The sequence below is a fragment of the Nesoenas mayeri genome (assembly GCF_963082525.1).
Source record: "Nesoenas mayeri genome assembly, chromosome: 22".
NCBI lineage: Eukaryota > Metazoa > Chordata > Aves > Columbiformes > Columbidae > Nesoenas > Nesoenas mayeri.
The window spans coordinates 6,881,515-6,902,054 of record NC_137572.1 but is presented as its reverse complement, the minus strand read 5'-3'; the positions used below and the strand labels follow the sequence as shown (position 1 = coordinate 6,902,054).

Below are 20,540 nucleotides of genomic sequence, written 5' to 3'. Positions count from 1 at the left end.
ACCTGCCATCACTGCCCGCAGAATGCCCGTACAAGGGCACGGGCACAGCTCTTGGCACTTTCCTGCCTCGCCTGCGCTCCTCCCCAGCACCAGGACCTGCCACGCTCCTCCCCAGCACCACGGCCACCCTGCTGTGCCATGGCCACCATGCCACAGCCATCCAGCCCTGCCGCTCCGCAGCCTTGCGGGACAGCACGGCTGCTCCAGCCACACGGCACGGCCACACCGGGGACGTTTGCGGCAGCCAGGAGCTGGCAGGCGGCTGAGCTGGCAGGGAATGGGACGCTGCTCCCTGGCACAGCCTGACCTGGGAGCGGGGACAAGACACCTCTGCCGGACGGGAGCCATCTGTCTGGGCAGGCTGTGGGGGTCACGGCCCCACACTCACCTGTAAACGTGCCCGGCCGGGGCTGCAGGGCCGTTGTGTGGCACACGAAGAGCCGGGAGGAGGGCGCATCCCCGCTGTGCTGAGGCGGGAGGCGGATGCCGCAGGGATCCCGGGCAGGGGGACAGCATCTCCCAGCCCAGCAGTCCCTGTCACCTTGCCAGGTCTCCCAGCCACCGCAGACATGGCGAACAAGGGCCCAGCGTACGGCATGAGCAGGGACGTCCAGTCCAAGATCGAGAAGAAGTACGACGATGAGCTGGAGGACCGGCTGGTGGAGTGGATTGTGGCGCAGTGCGGCTCTGCCGTGGGCCGTCCCGACCGGGGCCGCCTGGGCTTCCAGGTCTGGCTGAAGAACGGCGTCGTAAGTGGGGCCGGGGCCGGGGGGCGGGCAGGGGCTCCGCACAGCGCGTGGGCGAGCCCGGCGTCTCTCCGCTCAGGTCCTCAGCCACCTGGTGAACAGCCTCTACCCCAGCGGCTCCAAGCCCGTCAAGATCCCGGACTCACCGCCCACCATGGTGTTCAAGCAGATGGAGCAGATCGCCCAGTTCCTCAAGGCGGCTGAGGAATACGGTGTGGTCAAGACCGACATCTTCCAGACCGTCGACCTCTTTGAAGGTGCGGGCAGGGGGCAGCCGGGGTTTGGGGGGCCGGGGGTGCCACGCCGTGCCCATTCTCATGCCCCCCCGTCCCTCGGCAGCCAAGGACATGGCGGCGGTGCAGAGGACGCTGATGGCCCTGGGGAGCCTGGCGGTCACCAAGAACGATGGCAACTACCACGGGGACCCCAACTGGTTCATGAAGTAAGTGGGGGAGCGTGGCCCCAGCCGTGGGGACCCCCCGGCCCTCCCGCTTGGGTATCCTGGGCGCAGTGGGGATGGGGACGAGGGTGTGGCGGTGCGGGGGTGCGGGTGCCCCACGGCCTGTCCCCCACCCACAGGAAAGCGCAGGAGCACAAGCGGGAGTTCACCGACAGCCAGCTGAAGGAGGGCAAGAACATCATCGGCCTACAGATGGGGACCAACAAGGGGGCGTCACAGGCGGGGATGAGCTACGGCCGGCCCCGGCAGATCATCAGCTAGGCAGCCCTCCCGCCGCCCCAAGAGCAGCCACAGCCGGGACCCTCCGTCTCCGCCGCCCCCGGCCCCGCGCGCCGCAGCCCCCGCAGCCCCGGCGGCCGCCGCCGCCCCTCACCGATTGGTATTTATTGGCAAGAAAGCGCCAGCCGGCCCAAAACACCCTCCAGCGCAACGCAGCCAGCCTCGGGGTGCCGGGGCGCCCCGCCGCGCTCCCCCCCGGCCCCGCACGCCCTGCCGCACCGCCAGCCCCGCCGCCCGCCGGCCCTGCCCCCGCCGCGCTCGCCGGCACCCCGGGGCGCCCCGCTGCCCTCCCCGGGAGGGGCGGCCCCCGCACCAGCCCCGCGCCACCGCCGCAGGGATCCTCGCCAACGGGCAGAAAAGAAAATTGGCCTCGGTTTTGTACTTCGTTTTTCTCAAAATTAAAAGGTTCTTCATCCAGCACGGCCTCACGAGGTTTCCTCTCACCTGACCCCATTATCCCGGCTCCGGGGACCCCGCACGGCGTCCCCAGGGTCCCCAGGGCTGGGAGGGGCCGGGTGACGCATGTTCCCACAGCCAGGACCTGCTGGGAGGGCAGAGGAGCGACAGATGGGGGAGAGGAGGGTTTTTAAGACTTTATTTGGAAAGCTACACAAAAGGGCTTTGCTGATTAAAAAACAAACCCCCGCTCTTAAAAAAATAAACCGGCGAACCCAAGGAGACGTGAACAAGCCAACCCCGCGCACACATGAGCCACTGCCAGCGCAACTCAGCCTCCCCTTCCCGGCTCGCAACGGGCAGCGCCCGCAGCCTCGGCCCTCGGGGCACAGGGCAAAGCCCCCACCAGCACGGGGAGCCACGGGAAGCGCCGCAGGGACCTCCTGCTGCCACCGCACCCGCTGCCACCCGCCGCGGGGTCCCTGCCGCGGCTCCTGGGCTCGCCCTGCAGAATCTGGGGACACAGCGACGCTCCTTCCCCGTACGGAGAAGCTGCGGGAGCTGTGGCGCACAGGGGACTCCCGGTGTGGCTCTGCCACGGCCACCACGGAAGCACCGGCGTGGGGCCCCGGCACAGAGGGACGCCCCAAGCGCCGCTACCGGGCGGGCTCCCTTTGGAAGGGGTTTAAGGCTTACTCCATTTTCCAGAGCGAGGGGAAGGGCAGCTCCCCTGCCGCTGCCAGCACCTTCTCCATGGTTCTGAGCCACCTTCCACCCTGCCTCCCGCAGGCCACGACGCAGCGGTGGCTCAGGACGTCCCCGCTGCCCGCGCTTGGGAAGGATGTCCCGGGAGGGGCACGCAGGCCAGACCCGGCCCCACTAGCACGGCTGGCGCTCCCCGTCCTCCGAGAGCAGCTCGGCCGGCGCCTCGCGGCCCCGGTGCCCCGCACCCGCCGGGGCTGCCTCGGGGAAGCTCGCGGCTCTGCCGCTGAGCTCGGGGTGGGTGGGGGTCCAGGACCCCTCCTCCTCCTCCCCCTCGTCCTGCTGGGTGGGCTGCGGGTGCTCACACTCCATCTCCACGTCCTCCACATCTTTCTCGCGGTAGAGCGGCACCGATTCCATCTCCAGGCCGCTCTCCAGGGCCCGGTGCTTCCCTCCCTGCTGGTACCACCTACAGGCGGCGGAGCCGGAGCAGCTCAGGTCCAGCCCCGCGTTGTTCCTGCTCAGACAAACCTCCAGCATGTAGTAGAACGTCCAGAACACAGCAAAGCAGCCCAGCAGCAGGAGGGTCTGCGGAGGAGGAAAGCCCTTCGGAAACAGCCCTGGAGCGGCCTGCAGCCCCACTGGCGCCCAGCACAGCGCTGGGAGGACTGGTGGGGGGCAGGTTCCCACTCCCGCAGCCCCCGCAGAGGACGGGGTGTCCCCTCGGGGCTCTCACCTTGAGGGTGTTGGCTGTGATGGTGTAGCGCTGCTCCTCGGGGATCTGCAGCCCTGGCGGGCAGGGCAGCGAGAAGTCGCTGCTCAGGTACCGTCCGCTCATGGCTTCCTCCAGCAGCCTGGGGAACAGGGGCACCCGTGGGGTCCCGCTGCACCAGGGAGGCTCCCGAATGCCACCAAGGGTCTGCAGTGCCGCTCCCACCACGGAGGGTGGCCCTCCATGGTCAGACCCAGCCAACGGAGCTGTTTTCTGCAGCCCACAGCTCCCTGTGCAGGTGCCGAGGGCACCTCAGTGCCCCAGGGACTTCTGGTTGTGTCCCTTAGCCCTCCACCGCCCGTCTCCCCACCGAGACGGGCCATGGTGTCCTACCTCTGCCGCTCCCTCATCTCCGCCGGGGACCAGGAGGAGCCGTACAGGGTCAGCTGCCACTGCTTCAGGGTCCCAGGCCTCAGACTCTCGTCTCCTGGGAAGTAAACTGGTTGGACCAGCGGGAACTCTCCCACCCGGCCGGGTGACACGCGCAGCGAAGCCGTGGCCATGCAGGGGCTGGGCGGGCAGCTCCCCGCGACACGGCCCAGGCAGGCAGGACTCACCGATGTCCCTGATGACCAGTCTGTACGTGCCCTGCGCCTCCTCACCCCAGCACCGCACCGTGGAGAAGGTCCAGTCAGCGAAGCCATTGGGGTCCCTGCCAAAGGGTTGAGGAGAAACAGCCCGTGAGAGGCCACGGAGCTGAGGCTGGACATGGGTGTCCCCCCCTGCAGCAAGGGCCACCGCACCCCGCCCCCAGGCTTACGAGTCCATGCTCCTGGCGGTCCCTATCAGGGACATCATGCCACTGGGGCAGAAGAGCCTGATCTCCAGGTTGCCGCGGCGGGGATGGGTTATGGTGACGGTGACCGCCACGTGCTCCAGCGTCCTCATGCCAGAGAGCTGCAGGTCGGCGGCGCTGACTGGAAAAGGGAAGGCAGGGTTTGCCGCGCTGCTGGGGACAGAGCTCCCACTTCCAGCCAGCCCCAAGGGGACACCCCCTCGCCTCTGCCTTCTCCCGGCTGCCCCTGTCCAAGCCAAGCCCCCCACACACCCCCCGGCACAGGGAGCCGTGTCCTGGCCCCACTGGCCAGGGGTGCTGGCCTGCTGGGCTCCCCGTGTCCTGGGGAACAGCCCGTGGGTGCAAACCCCCAGCACCTCTGCCAGGAGCGGGAGCAAGGGGCGCAGCGCCTGGACGGCATCTCTGGTGGGGCAGGGAGGGAGCCGGGCCCCGCCGGGGCCGGGAAGGGCCTGTGGCTGAGCTCTGCTTCGCACTGGTAGCAGCGCTGTGTTTCTGTGGCCAGCGGTCGGCCAAGTCGGGAGCCGGAGCGTTACCTAAAATGGTCAAAGGCAGAGGAGCAGGTCTGGCCGCTGCCCAGCCTGGCCCAGCTCGCTCATGCCTGTCTGGTTGCTCCGAGACATCAGTCTAGGGCTGGAGTTATCGCGGAGGGTGACCACGGCAGAGGCAGCTCCCCTGGGGAAGGGCAGCGGGAAGGGAGAGGAAAAACCCCGGGCAGCCCAACGCTTAACCCCTTCGCGGCCTCACACAGCCCTGCCGTGCTGCCTGTGCCCCGTGGTAGCGCGAAGGATTGGAGCCTGGCCTCGGTGTTCCCGCGCACGTGCTCCGGCGTGGCACACCTGCTCTTACCGTTCCAGGCCACCTCCAGCTCCCGCGGGAGCAGCGGGATGCTCCTGCCCGCCTGCAGCGCGGGGCTCACGTAGGAGGCGAGGTACGGGACGGACTCCCAGATCTGCCGGGGAAAGGCCAGAAGACTGAGCGTGGCTGTGCCTGCCCCGCGCACCCCTCGCCTTCCCCCCATGCTCACAAGCACAGAACCTGGCAGCACCAGGGCCGCAGTCAGCGCCACAGCGTTGCCAGGGACAAAGGCCCCGCCGGGAGGAGGCTGAGGGCTGGAGGGGCTGACGGACACTCAGGACTCCCCAGCTCTGCGTTTGCTGCCTCCAGCACCTGAGTGGCTTTGAGCGGTTACTGGAAGCCGCTCTGCTCCAAGCCCAGCGCAGCGGGGCAGGAGATGTGGCAGAACCCAGAGGCTGCAGGGAGAGATCAGCCTGGGAACCCCTGTGAGGGAGGGGACATTGATAGCACAGCTGAGGGAGGACCGAGTACCAAAGGGACGCATGCGTCCTGGTGTCCCTGTGAGTGCAGGTGTGGGGAGGACGGGGACGGGGATGCCACTGCCCGCTCTGAGCGCACCGCTCCCCCGGCAGCCCTGGGACACGCAGCCCACAGCCCCCAGCTGAGAGCACAGCGTTTCCTGGGCAGGACACCCTCCTTCCAGCCCGCTGCACAGGGGGAAGGTGCTGGGGCTGCTGACGAAGCTCCCCAGCCATGAATCAGAGCTGTCGTCCCACCAGCCTGGGCTCTCCATGGCTATATATAGTGCTGGGAGCGCGGGAGCCCCGCGGCTGGTTTCAGGCATTGCCGAAAGCCTCATGACTTCATACCAAAAGCAGCCTCATAGCGAGGGCTGGCAGGACGGCGGCCAAAGCGCAGGCCCTGAGCGGCAACGGTGTCACCCCACGGTGACAGCCCCGTCCCTGCCATCGGGCTGGGTCGCTCTGCGTGACCACGGGACACGGGAGTTACCTTGGCCGCGTTCACCAGCCTCCAGGCGTTCAGCAAGCCGAAGCCGTGCTGGTGGCTGTGGCTGAAGCCAGCCTGGTTGGTGTCCCACTTGGCGTGACGATCCTCATACTGAAAAGAAACACAGGGGACACGTGTCACCTTAGGGAACGACTTGGGGGACACCCCAGAAGCCCAGAGCAATAGGAGCCTGGCTCGAAGGCGAGGAGGGTCAGAAATATCCCGCAGCAGTGGCGGGGCAGCAAACCCTCATGGCCTTATTAGAAAGAAACAGGTTGGCCGTTGTTTGAAACAAGTCCTGGGACAAACAGGCTTCCCAGCTCCTCAGAAAGGAAATCCAGCAGCACGAAAGGGCACAAATGCCTCTGCTCTGAAACATCCCAGCTGCTGCCTGCCTCCTGCCCGAGCCACAGCCCAGCGGTGCCACCAGCCTTGGGGAGAAGGAACCAAGGCTTTTAAATCAACAAGGGCCGGGCCAGGACAGCTCTGGGTCCCATCACTTATCAGCTCGCAGCGTTCTGGCAACGCGGGCTGGCAGTTGTGGAAAACGCTGCCCTGAGCCAGAGCGAGCGCGGCGCTGGCTGGACACGGGCCGTGGCTCCCGAGGGCTGCAGGAGCGGCCCCGTCCCCATGCTGAGCTCCAGCTCCAGCTCCAGCTCCAGCTCCAGCTCCAGCTCCAGCTCCAGCCAGCGCCCAGCCTCGCTCCCTGCAGCGAGAGGACGGGCCGCATTTGCTGCTGAGCTCTTCTGTTTCCAAGAGCCCGACTCCAGAGAGCCGGGGAAAGAGCAGAGCGGGGCAGAGCTCCTGGCTGTCACGGTGCGGAGGAGGCACGGTGAGCCCTGAAGAGCTGTGCGCTGGCAGACGGAGGCGTTCCTGGAGCACATACCCCATTTATTATCATGACAGTGGAAAATGCCTCAGCTGCGTTCCTGAGTGGAACAAGGGGCGAGGGGAAAATCCGATCCCTTTGCTGGGAGCCAGACAGCGAGATTTATAGAGGGGTGGGCAGACACCAACAAAAATGTGCAGAGCGTGGCTGTCCCACAGCACCCGGAGGGAGAGAAGCCGGCCACTCACCTTGGTGGCGGTGAAGACGATGATGTGCTGGACGTCTCTCCAGGTGAGACATGGCCGCACCTGCAGCATCAGCGCGATCATCCCCGCGGCAAGCGGCGCGGCGGCCGACGTCCCGGTGTGGCCCTCCGTGCAGCCCGTGCCCTTCTGCAGGTCCCAGTCTGTTGTCACCTGCCGGGAAACAGCAGAGATGCCGCCGGTCAGGGTGCTGAGGCCCCGCTGCGGCGGTGACGCGGGGCTTTGCACAGTCAGTGGCGCCTGTTCCCGCTCTGCCAGGCCTAAACCCCCTGCCCACGTGAGCCACATGTGTCCCGCAGTCCCCTCTTCCACACGGGCAGCTTTTCCCCAGGCAGGAGGGAGGAATTTGCAGTGCATGAGCTTTCCTTCTCTCTGTGGTCGCAGAGATCAGGCTGGGAGGCGGGAGCCAGAGATCCTGCCACCCTCCCTCAGCCACGAGCAGAACACCAAGAACAGGGGGAGAGGCTCTGGGAGCAGTGGCTGAAAATCCTGGAAACATTTCTCGGACAGCTCCTGGCCAGGACATGGGTGGCCAGCAAAAACCAGTACAAGGTGGGAAGGAGACCACCACAGCTCCCCAGCCCAGAGAACTGGGCCTGAACTAAACAACTTGGGGGAAACTCAAGGCACTTGCAGCTTGAGACCTTCCTCACCCTCGCTGCTGGCCACAGCTCCCTCCAGCGCAACGGCGCCTCTGCAGAGGGACCCACGGGACTGTGCAGGGCACATGGAGCCTCCAAAGAGCCATTGGGAGGTTCCCAAATTACGCCCCATCACTGCAGACCGACTCTGCCCACAGGCAGATCGCCTGCGCTGCCAAAAGCTGTGGCTTCGGTTGCCTTGCACGCCTGACTCCGCAGCGTTCTGCCAGCTGCCAACAGCGCCAGCCTGCACTGGGACACTGCACGGCCCACCGAGAACACGCTGAGCAGCAGACACTTTCAGTCGGAAATGCAGCCAGCGCCAGAAGCCGTATTAAATTCTTCCCATTAAGGAAAACACATCAAGTTCACAGACTGGTAACAGAAAAAAGCCCCGCAGATGGCTGCTGCGCCGTTAACTCTGACAGCGCTGCAGCACAGCTGAAGGGCATTTCGGAGCAGAGTCTCCAAAAGAACACAGGCTGTGACACTGTGACCGAGGGCTGTGACACTGAGCGTGGCATGGGCATGCTGGAGGAGCCGGTGCTGCACGGCAGGGCGGCAGGATGGCCCTGGCACATGCCGCCCAGGCCACGCATGGCACCTCGTCCTGGCTCCTCGCTGCAACACCAGCTCCTGTCTCACAGCCCCGAGGGCTGATAGCTGAACACGAAGCCAAAGCTCTGGAACTCCCTACTGAAGCGCAGCAGAGCCCTTGCTTGGCTGCTGGTTCCCGTTTCCCTTGTGTCACTGCTTTCCAAACCCGCTCGGGACAACAGAAGTTACTTCTGAAAATAGCTCTGTTCTGGGTTTTACCTTCCCTGCCACGTGAGGAGAGCCAGGGTGCTCTAGCGAGGTGCGGATTCCTGCCCCGGCTCGGAACTGAACGAGGAGCTTCCCGAGTCCCAGCCCAGGCTCTCCCCACTCCCCCAGTTCACCCAGCACGCGGGGAAGCCTGTTTGGCGAGACTGGATCCAGCTCCTCTCCGGCAGGCATGGAGCCGCAGCCACGCGCCCCTGCTCGCAGGACACCGTCCCTCGTCCACCAGGACAGGAACGGGTCACAGCCACGCGGGCTGCGGAGCCCAACAGCCACCGAGGGAGGATCACGCTGGGTCAGGCCTGGGGAAAACATGCCCGGCTCCTTGGCTTGGGCAAAAAGGACATTTTGTTGACAAGAAGTCATTTTTTGGCAAAAAAAAAAGGAAAAGTTGATAAAAATATTCTGAGAAGTTCAGCTGGGAGAGGCGCGTGTGCCAGAAGAGGGAAGGAGCCGGTGCCAAGCGATTCAAAGAGCCCGAGGCTGCTCCCAGCCCTCCGTGCTCGGCTATGCTCCCGTATCCCCTCGGCGCAGTCCCTGTCCCTCGGGGTCTGACATGTGCCTGTGCCTGAGGGGACACACACGGGACAGCCGGGATCTGCACACGGGGCCAGGAACACCCTGTGCCCGCGACCACCGCGGCAGAGACAGGGTCACCAGGCTGCAGGTCACAGCCGGACAGGCAGTGACGACACGGTGAACAGCGACACACAGGAACCTCCCTCTGAGCATGATTTACGTAGGACCGGATAAAAAGCACAACCATTCCCTGCACCGCAGAGAAACCACCGGGCAGACTAAGGCGGCTGCAGGGCCACCAGAAGGGACAGAGCTGTCCCAGCCCCACAGCTGCAGCGCTGGGGAAGCGTGTGCGCAGTGTGTACTCACGATGCTCCTCATCATCTTGTCCCCACCGCTGAAGGTCACGGCCAACATGGAGGCGCATTCCTCAGCGTAGAACGGCATGGAGCCCGTCTCGTCCACCGCGCCTGCAAACAGTGAAAGGCATTGACCGTGTGGAGCCGGTTCCACATTACCTGCGGGACTTGCGAGGTGACGAGACCCTGAGGACGCGTCGTGCTCGCTGGGCCTTTCACAGGCTGGCAGCTGCGCTGGGAAACCGGCCCCACGCCTGTGTTCTGCACGGCTGAAGATCTACAGGAAAGGCAGCCCCAACAAAAAACCTTTCCCTGTGCTTAATGCTGCACAGATCTTCTACTCCTCGTGTGGCTTCTGCCCTCAAGAAGGCGGGTTACAGGTTTCTTTTCTAACACGCGCGACGGGAATGCCCACAGATTGCCACTCCCACCTGCGCAGGTTTTGGGTTTTTCCGCTCATCTCCTCTTCCCATACGGGGAAGGAAGGAGCCAGACGACAGGCGCACTCACCTATGGTGACTGTGTAGATGGAGTTGGCGTAACCATCGTAGTTGCAGTTGTCGTTGTGCTGCCCGCCGTTGCCACTGGCCACCACGAAAATGCTGCCGAAGCCCCTGCGCCCCGCTATGACACCGTGCTGCAGGGCGGCCTGCGGACAAGGGACCGGCGCCGCTCAGGACACGGCGGCAGGAGGGTCCTGTCTGTCCCCCTCCCCGCTGAGCATCCCCCGGCCCCACAGCAAGTGTGGTACAAAGGCAGCAATGCAGCCAACCTACAGCTCACTAGGATTTTAAGTGGATTCTGCATTAAAAATTAAACAAGAAAGCAAAGGAGCCTTTCAGGCAAGCGCAGCACAAGGTATTTGTGCTGCAGAGGAGAGGCGGCAGGCCCAGCCCTCCCCGCCTCCGCAGGGCTTGCTCTGGAGCTTCTCTGCAGCACTGGGGCTTTCCTGCCAACAGACACGACCCACGCGCGGCGACAGCCCCACACACGCTGTGCGTTGCCTTCACCGGAAAACACAACCACTCCAGTAACTCAGAAGCACATTTCCAGGCGACACGCTGCACAGGGGCCATATTCACCCAGAAAAACGATGTGTCCATGGACAAGCAAGAGAGCAACCCAGCTGGAAACACTGCAGCAGCAGGAGGCACGTCCTGCGTTGGCTCAGCATGGCAAAGCTTTGCTTGGCTTTGTGTCACAGAGCTGGTTACGGCTGCCTCCGCATGCAGGAAGAAAATAAATTAACTTGCAGGACTGGAAGGCGTTTGTCACCGTGGACGGATGGCTGAGCTGTCAGTGTTGCTCTGAGCAGCAGCGTAACTGCTGCCTTGTGGTTAGAAAAGCGCAGGACAAGGCTGCCGAGCACACGGGCAGCGGCACAACGCTTGATGGCCCGGGAAGGAGCAGCCTCAGCTATGACACCTCCCACTGAGAGCGACCGCAGCCATCGCCCCAGCCCCTTATTTCCTCCCAGCATTTGAAGGCATGTTCCCACCCCCAGCGCTGGGAACGCTCTGTCTCCATCTCCCGAGCAGAGAGCCTCCCTTGGGTTGCAAAAGCTGTCAGAATAACACCGGCGGTTGCGAAAGAGCATTTTCCTGCTTTCCAGCATGGAAAGCTCACCCCAGACTGGCTGCACGCTGCCCTCCCGCAGCAACAGCAGCTCTCATAGTGCACAACACCTCCGCTGGCAGCCACGGAAGCGAACAAACATGCGCTGTGCCACGGCAACACCCTCCTCGCCTGTTGAGGCAAGAAGGGCCAGGCGCCAGAGGGCAAGGACCAGCCCGGTGAGCCGCGCTGCTGGGACTGCGATGGCGTTTTACCTTTCCCAGCTGGTGGGGACCATCCACGGTTTTCCCATCGTCATCGGGACCCCAGCTGCAAAGAGAGAAACTGTAAGGGACAGCCCGGGGGCGGCAGACAGCGGCTGCGCCTCCCGGTGCAGCGAGCTCCCAGCAGCCAGTGGCTGCGCCCAGCAGCAGGACTGGGAGCGGAGCGTGCTGCCCTTTCCCACCCGCCAGGCCGGCCCCTCGCTGCCGGGATGTTGCTGTTGCCTTTGCCCTGTGCCCCTGGGTCAGATTCCAGCAGACGAAATGTTTGACTTGTACTGAACAGGCAGCTCCTCACACATTCCAGCCCCATCGCGCGGCTGAGCCAGCTGCAGCGGGGGACGCAGAGCCTGCAGGTGCCGTACACAGCCCGGGCCAGCTCTGCAGTGACAAAAACCTGCTGCGTCCCTTCCCAGAGGTGACAGAACCGCTTTGCACACCTATCTGGCTGGTGCAGGGTCCCCGGGCTCACCTGCAGCTGTAGATGTCGTTGATCTGATAGTGCTTGTTGAAGGCGATGGCCTCCATGCTGTCGGTGAGGGGCCCATCCAGCACACGGATGCCTGCAGGACGGGGACACGGAGACATGAGCCAGGCGGGTCCCAGCCAGCTGTGCCAACAGTGCAGACAGGTTCCTTGGCAGGGTCACAGCAGGGACATTTGCTGTCCCAGCCTGACCGAACCGGAGCTGCAGGACACCCCAACCGCTGCGCTGGGAGGGGGGACAGGGCTGCTGCTCCCACAAACCCAGTGACAGCTCAGTGCTTAGTCTCCAGTGACACAAACCACTGATAATTAGTTTTGCATCACAGTGCAGGCTGGCAGAGGACATTACAAATAGAAAGCAGGCACACACCACAATTAAGCCTAATTATACACAGCGCAACAGCCCACCCGTCCCAGCCCGGCCTGCCACGGAACACACAGCTTTTCATTGCCGCAGCCGAGCGGAGCAGCCGGGACTGCGCTGGCTCTCCCTGCCCCGGCCCCGGCTCTGCCGTGCTGCTGGATGAAGGCAGGGGATGCCCAGGGAGCACCCGGCAGGGCGAGTGCCAGACTGGGCTGCAGAGCCACCCTGGGGCGAGCTCTTGGGACCCTGCGGCACCCCGGGCACCCCAGTGCCCCGTCACAACCAGGGAATGTGGCACCATCTGCTGAGGATGCAGGGAATCACGTCCCGGGCGGTGACACAGCAGCAGCGTCCTCCGCTCTGCGTCCCGCCTGGCGCAGAGCTCTCGCGTCCCGCCGTGACACAGCGCAGGCAGACGCGGGTTCCTCCCTCAGCAGAGCAGCCAGCCCGAGCGCGGCGGCGGGTGACTCAGAGCTGCTCCTGGGGAGCTGGGAGGACACGGCTGGGCTGCCTCAGCCTGTCTCTACCTGCGATGCGGCTCCCGTAGGCAACTCCCACCGTGCAGAAGCTGTTGTTGGGCACGGCGGCGATCTCTCCGGCGCAGCGAGTCCCGTGGTGGTTGCCGTTCTCCTCGTCGGGGTGAGGCATGGGGTCAGGGTCGTTGGAGTTCAAGTCGTAGCTGCCTTCTGGGCTCTGGAAACACACCCACAGCTCAGGGCTCTGCTCTCCTCTCTTTGGGAAAAGCAGGACCTAAAACGTGCCACGTGGGCTGAAACTCAGCCTAGAAGTCAGGGGAATGGAGAGGCTGGTTCCACGCGGGGCTGCAGCCCAACGCTGCTGCGGGACAGGGACCAGGAGCGGCACCAGTTCCCCCTCGCACCCTCTTGCCATGCAGCCGGCGCTGGACTCACGTAGTTTGGCTGTATGTCCTTGATGGTGTGCTCCACGCCGTCGTCCACCACCACCACCGTCACACCGCGCCCCGTCACGTTCCGCTCCCACACGCCCGTGACGTTGATGTCCTTCCCGGGACTCCTGTGGTTGTTCTAAGCACCAGAAAGGACGATGAGTGGAGAGGAAAAGCGGGTCAGCGCTGAGAAAAGGGGCTCCCAGAGCTGTTGGGCCGGGGCCAGGCTGGGAGCACGGGGAGGAGTCACGGGACAGTCAGGGGAGATTTGTTGGATGCAGCATCCCCTGGCTGAAACCCCTCTGCCCACCGTAGGGCCAGCACGGAAGCTGCCTCCTCCTGCTATCATGGTGGGCAAAGGGAGCTCCCTGTGCGTTTACCCTTGGCCACAAGGACAGAAAGTGACCGTTTGGCTGCCAGGTGACAGCTCACCTGTGGCCACGCAAACAGCCCAGCACGGCCAGAGCTGCAAAACTGCTCACCAGGTGCCACTGCTGGGGGTACTTGGGGTCGTTGAAGCGCAGGCTGCGTTTGGAACGTTTCAGCAGCTTCTGTTCCGAGTGCCACCGCACGCTGTCGTGCTGTGCAAACAAAGTGTCCACCGACCTCCGAATCGCTTCGGGCGTGCGGCCGTCGGGCCGGGCGGCGAAGAGGTAATGGCCCCTGAGCTCCCCGACGCGGCCCATGTTCAGCAGCCCCGCGCTGCGGGCCAGCTCCTCCGCCCGCTGCTCCAGCTGCTCCTCCGGCGCGTCCAGGCTGACGGCCCAGCTGAGCGCGCTGTGCGGGGGCTCAGCGCCGCGCTCCGCCGCGGCCGGGGGCGCCCAGGCGGCGCTGAGCCAGAGGCACGTGTGGATGCAGAGCGCGGCCTCCATGCCCGCGCTCCATCGCGGCGCCCGCCGCTCCCACGGCGGCATCAGACAGGCGGGCTGCGAACGGCAGGATGGCGCGGCGGTGAGAAGCTCCCACGGCCGCGGCCGCCGGCACAGGTGCCGCTCCCTGGCACCGAGGCCAACGTGGCGAGGCGCCCGCGGGCTGGTTCCTCTTTTGGGGAGCCCCACCAACCCTGTCCCCCTGCGGTACGGCCCGAGGAATCTCCTGCCAGCCAGAAACCGGTGCCAAGCCCGGCCCAGCGCCCCAGCCCCACGGGCACAGCTCCGCAGCTCCCGCTCCGCTTCCCGCACCTGCGGAGGCGCCCGCGATCCCCGGGCCCGGTACCTCCCCATGACCGACCCCCGGCCCTCCTCCCCCTCCAGCGCCTCCGGTCCCACCGTGCCGGACACGGAGCTCCCGAGAGCCCGGCAGCTCCCGAGGGGCCGCACCGGGACACACCGCGACCGACGGAGCCGGGGACGCCAAAGTGCGTCCGGGAAGCCAAAGCTCAGGGACGAGCCGCCGCGCCCGCTGCCCGCGCCCCGGCGGAACGGGCCGCCCCAGCCCGGCCGGGCCCCGGGACGCCGAGGCCGTGACCGCGGGACCGGTGACCCCACCGAGAGAGGCCCGGGGGGGCTGGGGGCCGCCGGCCGCCCCGGCCCGCGTCCCGTGTGTGGCTCGGCCCGCGCCCTGTGTGTGGCCCGGCCCGGCCCGTGTTGCCCCCGTCCCGTCCCGTCCCGTCCCGCCGCGCTCACCGGGCATGGGCCGGCGCCGCTCCCGGAAGCCCGCCGCCGCTGACAGCTACGTCACATCCGGCCGCGCCTGCGCGTCCTCCCCGCCGCTAGGGCGGCGCTGCCGCGCGCCGCCGCCGTGCGCCGGAAGGGGCGGGGCCGGGCCGCTCCGCTCCGCTCGGGCCGCGCCGCTCCGGCCCCGCCGCGCCGCCCATGGCGCTGGAGCAGCCGCAGAGCGACGGCGCCGCCGCCGCCCCGGGCCCGGCCCCGCCGCGCCTCTGCCCGCCCGGGCCCGCCGCGCCGCCCGCCAGGTAGGTGCGCCCGGCGGGCCGGGCCGCGCGCGGGGCCCGGCGGAGCCGTGACCGAGCTGTTTGTTCCGCACAGCGGGAGCGCCCTCGCCGCCCCGGACGGCCCCGGCGAGGCGGCGCCGGCGCACACGGAGCCCGCCGCGCACACCGAGCCCGCGGCCGCCCCCGGCCCGGCCCCGGCGCCCGGAGCAGAGGGGGAGCCCGGGCCCGGGGGGCGGGACGGGCCAGCGGGGGAGCCCGACGCGGAGGCGGCCCCGGGCCGGCCCTCGCAGAACATCGCGGTGCAGGTGGGTGCGGGGCCGCGGCCCGGGCGGGGCGGGGGCCCTGGGGCCCCTTTGGGACCCCAGTGCTGCGGGGAGGGGAGCGCCGGGACGCTGCGGGCGGGCGGTGGGGGCGGCGGGGCCCGGGCCGTCAGCTGCTGCCGCGCCTTGGAGCGGCCGTGAGCGCGGGACCGGCCGCGGGCTGCTGAGGAGCGGCCGGGGCTCTGGCGGTGCCCCCGGGGCTCTGGCGGCGTCCCCCGGGCTCTGGCGGTGCCCCCGGGGCTCTGGCGGTGCCCCCCGGGCTCTGGCGGTGTCCCTGGGGCTCTGGCGGTGCTCCCAGGGCTCTGGCGGTGCCCCCCGGGGCTCTGGCGGTGCTCCCAGGGCTCTGGCGGTGCCCCCCGGGCTCTGGCAGTGTCCCTGGGGCTCTGGCGGTGCCCCCAGGGGTCCGACAGGTCCCGGGGGTCTGACAGCGTCCCCTTGTCTGCAGACCGACTTCAAGACGGCTGACACGGACACCAACACCGATCAGGACATTGAGAAGAACCTGGTGGGTGTCGTGGCCCCCTCTGGGGGGTCGGTTCCCCTTTGGGGGGTTGGTTCCCCTTTGGGGGCTGCGGCAGCCGCAGGCGCTGCCTCCTTCACCCGTTCTGCTCCAGAGAGCCGAGCTGTGGCAGCGAGGCTGTTTGACTGTGGATTTGGAGAGCGGCACCGCCTGGGCTCTTAGTGCCGAGCTTTCCTGCCCTGTCCATGCCCCCTTTAGCAGCATGAAGGTTCTCCCTAAGGTTCTGCTCTCCGCTGCAGGACAAAATGATGTCTGAGCGGGCGTTGCTGAAGGAGCGTTACCAGGAGGTGCTGGACAAGCAACGGCAAGTGGAGAATCAGCTGCAGGTGCAGCTTAAGCAGCTCCAGCAGCGGAGGGAAGAGGAGATGAAGAACCACCAGGTATTTGGCTGAGTCCCCTTTGTGTCAGCCTGCCCGCTGCCATGGCTGCTGACGCCGTTTCAAACAGAACCGGCGTTGGAACTTTGCTCTCTGATTGCGTGACGCTTGTTTTGCTGTAGGAGATCCTGAAAGCAATTCAGGATGTTACGATCAAGCGAGAAGAGACGAAAAAGAAGATGGAGAAAGAAAAGAAAGAGTTCTTGCAGAAAGAGCAGGACCTGAAAGCAGAAATTGAGAAACTCTGTGAGAAAGGCCGAAGGTATTAGCATGGAATAGAAAGTGTTGCTTTTTGGGGAGAAAAGGTATCACTTACCTGATGTAGACCGGGTTGAGCAAAAGAGGCCCGCACGCTCCACTGTTTGGAAGCAGTGAGTGTTTTGGTGAGCGCAAAGAGCGTCGCTCCATTTGGGGTCTAACACGAGCAAGGCGAGAGTTGTTTGTGACGGTCTGACGGTTTCTTGAATGCTGACCTTGCGCTTTGCTGGAGCCGTTCCGTTATGTCGGAGGGCTCTGATTTCTCTTTTATTCTTTATTGTTGAGATAAAGCTCCTTTAGCAGCGGTTCCAGGCGCTCGGCCCGTTTTGCGCCATGCAGACGGTTGCAAAGCTGCTGCTGTTGGAGCGACGCAGCTCGCTGCGCTGGCGGCTGGTTCTGTGCCACGCTCCTCGTGCACTGTCATGATACAGCAAAATCTCGCTCGGGAGCTTGTCAGCGGCGACTTCCCAATGTCTGTGGAGCATGGGGTTGCATTTGGCGCCTGGCTGCGCCAGGGTGCTGTTTGAACCCGGGACCTGCGGCACCTGCGGCTGCAGGAGGTGAGTCCGTCTGTCCTTCTGTCGTGCAGGCTGCTGAAGGAGCAGGAGGAGAAGGAGAACAAGATCGCCTCGCTGATCGCAGAGCAGTCTGATGAAAAGTGAGGCTCTTACCTGCTGTCATTTTCCTTCCGGTCATTTTGCCTGGGGGGAACGCGACTCTCGTGGCGGAGTGGGCTGGATGGTGGGTCTGACGGTGCTGGCTGGTGACGGGCTGCGCAGGTCTGCAGCCTCTGCAGTCAGTCCTCTTGAAGCTGGGCACAAGCAGCTCCTAGATACTCGTGCCGTAAAGGCCTGAGCGCCCTTCCCCTCTGGGTTTTGTGAGCGTCGCCGCTCTCCTGTTTGGCGCCGTTGTGGTGCCCGAGCCCGCGCCAGCGCACTCTGTGTCCGTCTGCAGGCAGCTCTGGGAGATGGAGCTGGACAAGCTGAAGAACCAGCACAATGAGATCAACAGGAACATCCTCGAGGAGACGGAGCGGGCCTGGAAAGCAGAGGTTAGTGGTGACTTCTTACCCGCAAAGCGGTTGTCGAAGAGAGTATTTTGAAGATTCCAGGTTGTAGTGAATGATTGTGTGACATTCGGAGCAGTTGAGATGAGGCTGAGTCCCCCTCTCCATGGGACAAGAAAAGGGATAAGAAAATACCAGCGCGGTAAACGTTAGTTGGGACAACTAATGAAGCTTGGTGCTTAGCAAGGAGATCACAGTCACAGTCTGGCAGCATGAACCAGGGGAATACAAAAGCTGCTCTTCACGTGGGGTCTCTCTGCAGATCCTGTCCCTGGAGAGCCGGAAGGAGCTGCTGGTCTTGAAACTAGAAGAAGCGGAAAAAGAAGCGGAGCTGCACCTCACCTACCTCAAGTGAGTCCGGGCAGTCTCAGGAACGGTGGGGTAACCCAAATGTCCCTCCGTACCCACCCCTCTGCTTACACAGGGGGTTCGGTGGAGGCAGTTCAAGGGTGGGGGCAGCAGGAGGGTGCGCGGGGCAGTCGGTTGCTCCCGCTTTGCTGCCAGCGAGAGCACAGTTGCAAGAGGGAAAGTGTAGTTGTGCTTGCAGGTCTGCGCCACCCACGCTGGAGACGATGAGGCCGAAGCAGGAGTGGGAGATGAGGCTGAACAGGATACGGATGACCAAGGAAAGTGTCCGAGTAAGTTCCTGCCGGACGGCTCCCAGCCTAGAAGCGAGCAATTCTTGCGCTTCACCAGGCAGAGGCTTTGCTAAACGCATCCATTCCTTCCTCCCTGTTAGGACCAGTTCAACGACCACATTCAGATGGTGAGAAACGGCACCAAGCTGAGCAGCCTCCCCCAGATCCCCACGCCGACGCTGCCGCCCCCGCCCTCAGAAGTGAGTGTCCCTGCGGCCGAACGCGGCCGTCACCGCGGGGACGTGCTGCCAGGCCTGGGGACAGCAGCGGTGCCGGCACTGCCTGTGTGCGCATGGGGCCGCGTTTTCCGGTGTCCTGTGCGTGTCCCTGTCTGTGTGGGCTGCGCTGCGCACGGAGGGGAGCGGAAGGGTCTCTCCATTGCTGTGAGGGGTATAACCGGCGGTGCCGGCGCTTCTGGCTGGGGAGGAAGGCGCTGGCCTCTGCGTTCAGACAGGCTTACTCTAACCAGCCTCCACTTCTCCCCCCATTTCTCTTTCTCAGACAGATTTCATGCTGACGGCATTCCAGCCCAACCCGCCCCTTACACCCAGGCTCCCGTTCCCCATCGGGCCCGTCCCGGTCCCCATGGTCATGCCCAGCGCAGACCCCCGGGCGCTGTCGTTCCCGCTGCTGACCCCCGCCGTGTCCCGGCCCGCGCAGCCCTCCCCGCCACTGCCCGCCTCGCAGGGCCGCAGCAGCCCCGGCGTGGCCTCGCTGGTGGGCACGCACAGCCCGCACGTGGCCCCCGCCGCCGCCATCCCCCCTCCGCCCGGCCTGGGCGCCGTTAACGTCACTCCGGAGTTCCACAGGCTGCAGCCGGCCGATAAGCTGGAAAAGCTACTGGAGAAGCTGTTGGCTCGGTTTCCGCAGTGCAACAAGTGAGTGTTCGGCATTCTCCTGCCCGCGGGGTGAGGATTTGTGGGTGGGACAGGGTGGGGGGGTTTCTCTGGGTGCTTGTGGGATTAGGGGGAGGCGAGGGAAGGCGGAGGGTGAGCAGCAAAGGCTGGTAGAGCACCCGCTCCTTGCTGTGATCCGGCCTTCCCCAGGGCTGGGCTGGCTGGCTCGCCTGGGGCGGGGGGCTCGCTGGGGGCTCAGCAGGCTGCTGTCCCACAGGGCCCAGCTCACCAACATCCTGCAGCAGATCAAGACGGCTCGCAGGACCATGGCGGGGCTGACCATGGAGGAGCTGACCCAGCTGGTGGCCGCCAGGCTGGCGGAGCAGCAGGAGCGCGCGGCGGCCGGGGCGCAGGTGGGCGAGCGGCGGGGGCTGCGGGGAGGGGCTGCGGCTGCTCCCGGGGCTGCGCAGAGCTCGGGCTGCGCGGCCGGCGTGTCCCTGGGCTCCCGTTTCTGCTGGCTGCGGCGCGGCCCTCGGGAGCGGTTTTCCCCACGGTGACTCAGGTAACTTGGCTGTTCTTTTCCCCCGGGCTTTGCTGACGTGCCGCCTTTGCCTCGCCGCAGCCGCTTGGTCGCATCAGGGCCCCCATGTTCTCCGCTGCGCTGCCTCAGATCAGCACGCCCATGTTCCTGCCCCCGGCGCAGGTGGCGTACCCCGGAACGGCCTCGCACGTAAGGGATCCCGAGGTTCTGGAGCGCTCTGCTGGCCCCAGGGGAAGCGGAGGGAGCCCTCGGGGAGGTGGCCGAAAGGATGAGCCGGGGGACCTGGGTCTCCTCACGCAGCCACTCGAGGGCTGGGGACGTGATCTGCGTTGGGGGAAAGGGGCCTGGCCCCAAGAGGGGTGCCGGGGGCTCTGACACCGTGTGACGGCTGCGGGCAGAGGGAGGAACGGCTCAGACTGGGGTGGGATGAGTAGCTGGAATATGGAACACGTGATGTGACTTGGTGCCCGTGTCCCTTGTGTCCCCTCGCTGCTGGCCCCAGAGCCCGGCTGCCTGCAAGCTGTGTCTCATGTGCCAGAAGCTGGTGCAGCCCGGGGACCTGCACCCCATGGCCTGCTCGCACGCGCTGCACAAGGAGGTGAGTGTCCCGCTCCTGCCGCCCCATCCTCGCTCTTGGCTGGGCCAGCCTTCCGTGGTGGCTTTAGGAAGGGCTGCCCTTGTTCCTGCTGCTAGCCCACGCTCATTGCCGTGAGGGTCACATCCTGTCCTGTGGCCTCTGAGTTGTGCCTGTGGCTCTTGACTAATTCTCTCTCTTCCAGTGCATCAAATTCTGGGCACAAACCAACACGAATGACACCTGTCCCTTTTGCCCAAGTCTCAAATGATGGCTGCTCGAACAAAGCCGTCCCACGGGAGGAGTTGCTGTGAATAGACAGGATCGGTTCTAAGATTTCTACAGTTCTATATTTATACGACCATGTATACACATGTACATTTTTATTATATAGGTAATGTGTGTATAGAAAGTCTGTATACATACAAATTCATAAATAAAGTGTGTATATTATGCAGTGACTTGGTGCTGCTCCTTATTTCGTAGTTCGCGGCCTTGCTGCCTTCTCTTCAAATGAGCGTTTGAGCATCACCTGCCTGCTGG

The 20,540-nt window shown here is 65.2% G+C and overlaps 3 protein-coding genes across 3 annotated transcripts; 2 read left to right on the top strand and 1 right to left on the bottom strand.

The window, feature by feature from the left end:
- The first annotated feature begins 349 nt into the window (after nt 1-349).
- Nucleotides 350-1,849, top strand: TAGLN (transgelin). The gene is made up of 4 exons (XM_080357954.1): nt 350-749; nt 826-1,003; nt 1,086-1,188; nt 1,326-1,849. Exons 1-4 carry the CDS (start codon nt 570-572, stop codon nt 1,465-1,467), a joined length of 603 nt encoding a protein of 200 aa, XP_080214080.1. The 5' UTR covers nt 350-569; the 3' UTR covers nt 1,468-1,849.
- A 215-nt stretch (nt 1,850-2,064) lies between these two features.
- Nucleotides 2,065-14,629, bottom strand: PCSK7 (proprotein convertase subtilisin/kexin type 7). The gene is made up of 16 exons (XM_080357943.1): nt 14,602-14,629; nt 13,459-13,902; nt 12,981-13,115; nt 12,597-12,762; nt 11,692-11,782; nt 11,214-11,268; nt 9,895-10,033; nt 9,395-9,495; nt 7,032-7,199; nt 5,958-6,065; nt 4,998-5,100; nt 4,116-4,272; nt 3,913-4,007; nt 3,689-3,782; nt 3,320-3,437; nt 2,065-3,171 (listed from the first exon to the last, which is right to left on the bottom strand). The coding sequence occupies exons 2-16, from the start codon at nt 13,888-13,890 to the stop codon at nt 2,761-2,763; spliced, it is 2,373 nt and encodes a 790-aa protein (XP_080214069.1). The 5' UTR covers nt 13,891-13,902; nt 14,602-14,629; the 3' UTR covers nt 2,065-2,760.
- Nucleotides 14,198-20,409, top strand: RNF214 (ring finger protein 214; the record flags this gene model as incomplete). The annotated part of the gene is made up of 15 exons (XM_080358004.1): nt 14,198-14,515; nt 14,648-15,172; nt 15,633-15,692; nt 15,947-16,087; nt 16,207-16,346; nt 16,932-17,000; nt 17,297-17,393; nt 17,671-17,759; nt 17,956-18,046; nt 18,148-18,246; nt 18,548-18,924; nt 19,160-19,295; nt 19,505-19,612; nt 19,926-20,021; nt 20,203-20,409. 15 exons carry the CDS (start codon nt 14,198-14,200, stop codon nt 20,266-20,268), a joined length of 2,412 nt encoding a protein of 803 aa, XP_080214130.1. The 3' UTR covers nt 20,269-20,409.
- Nucleotides 20,410-20,540: the final 131 nt, after the last annotated feature.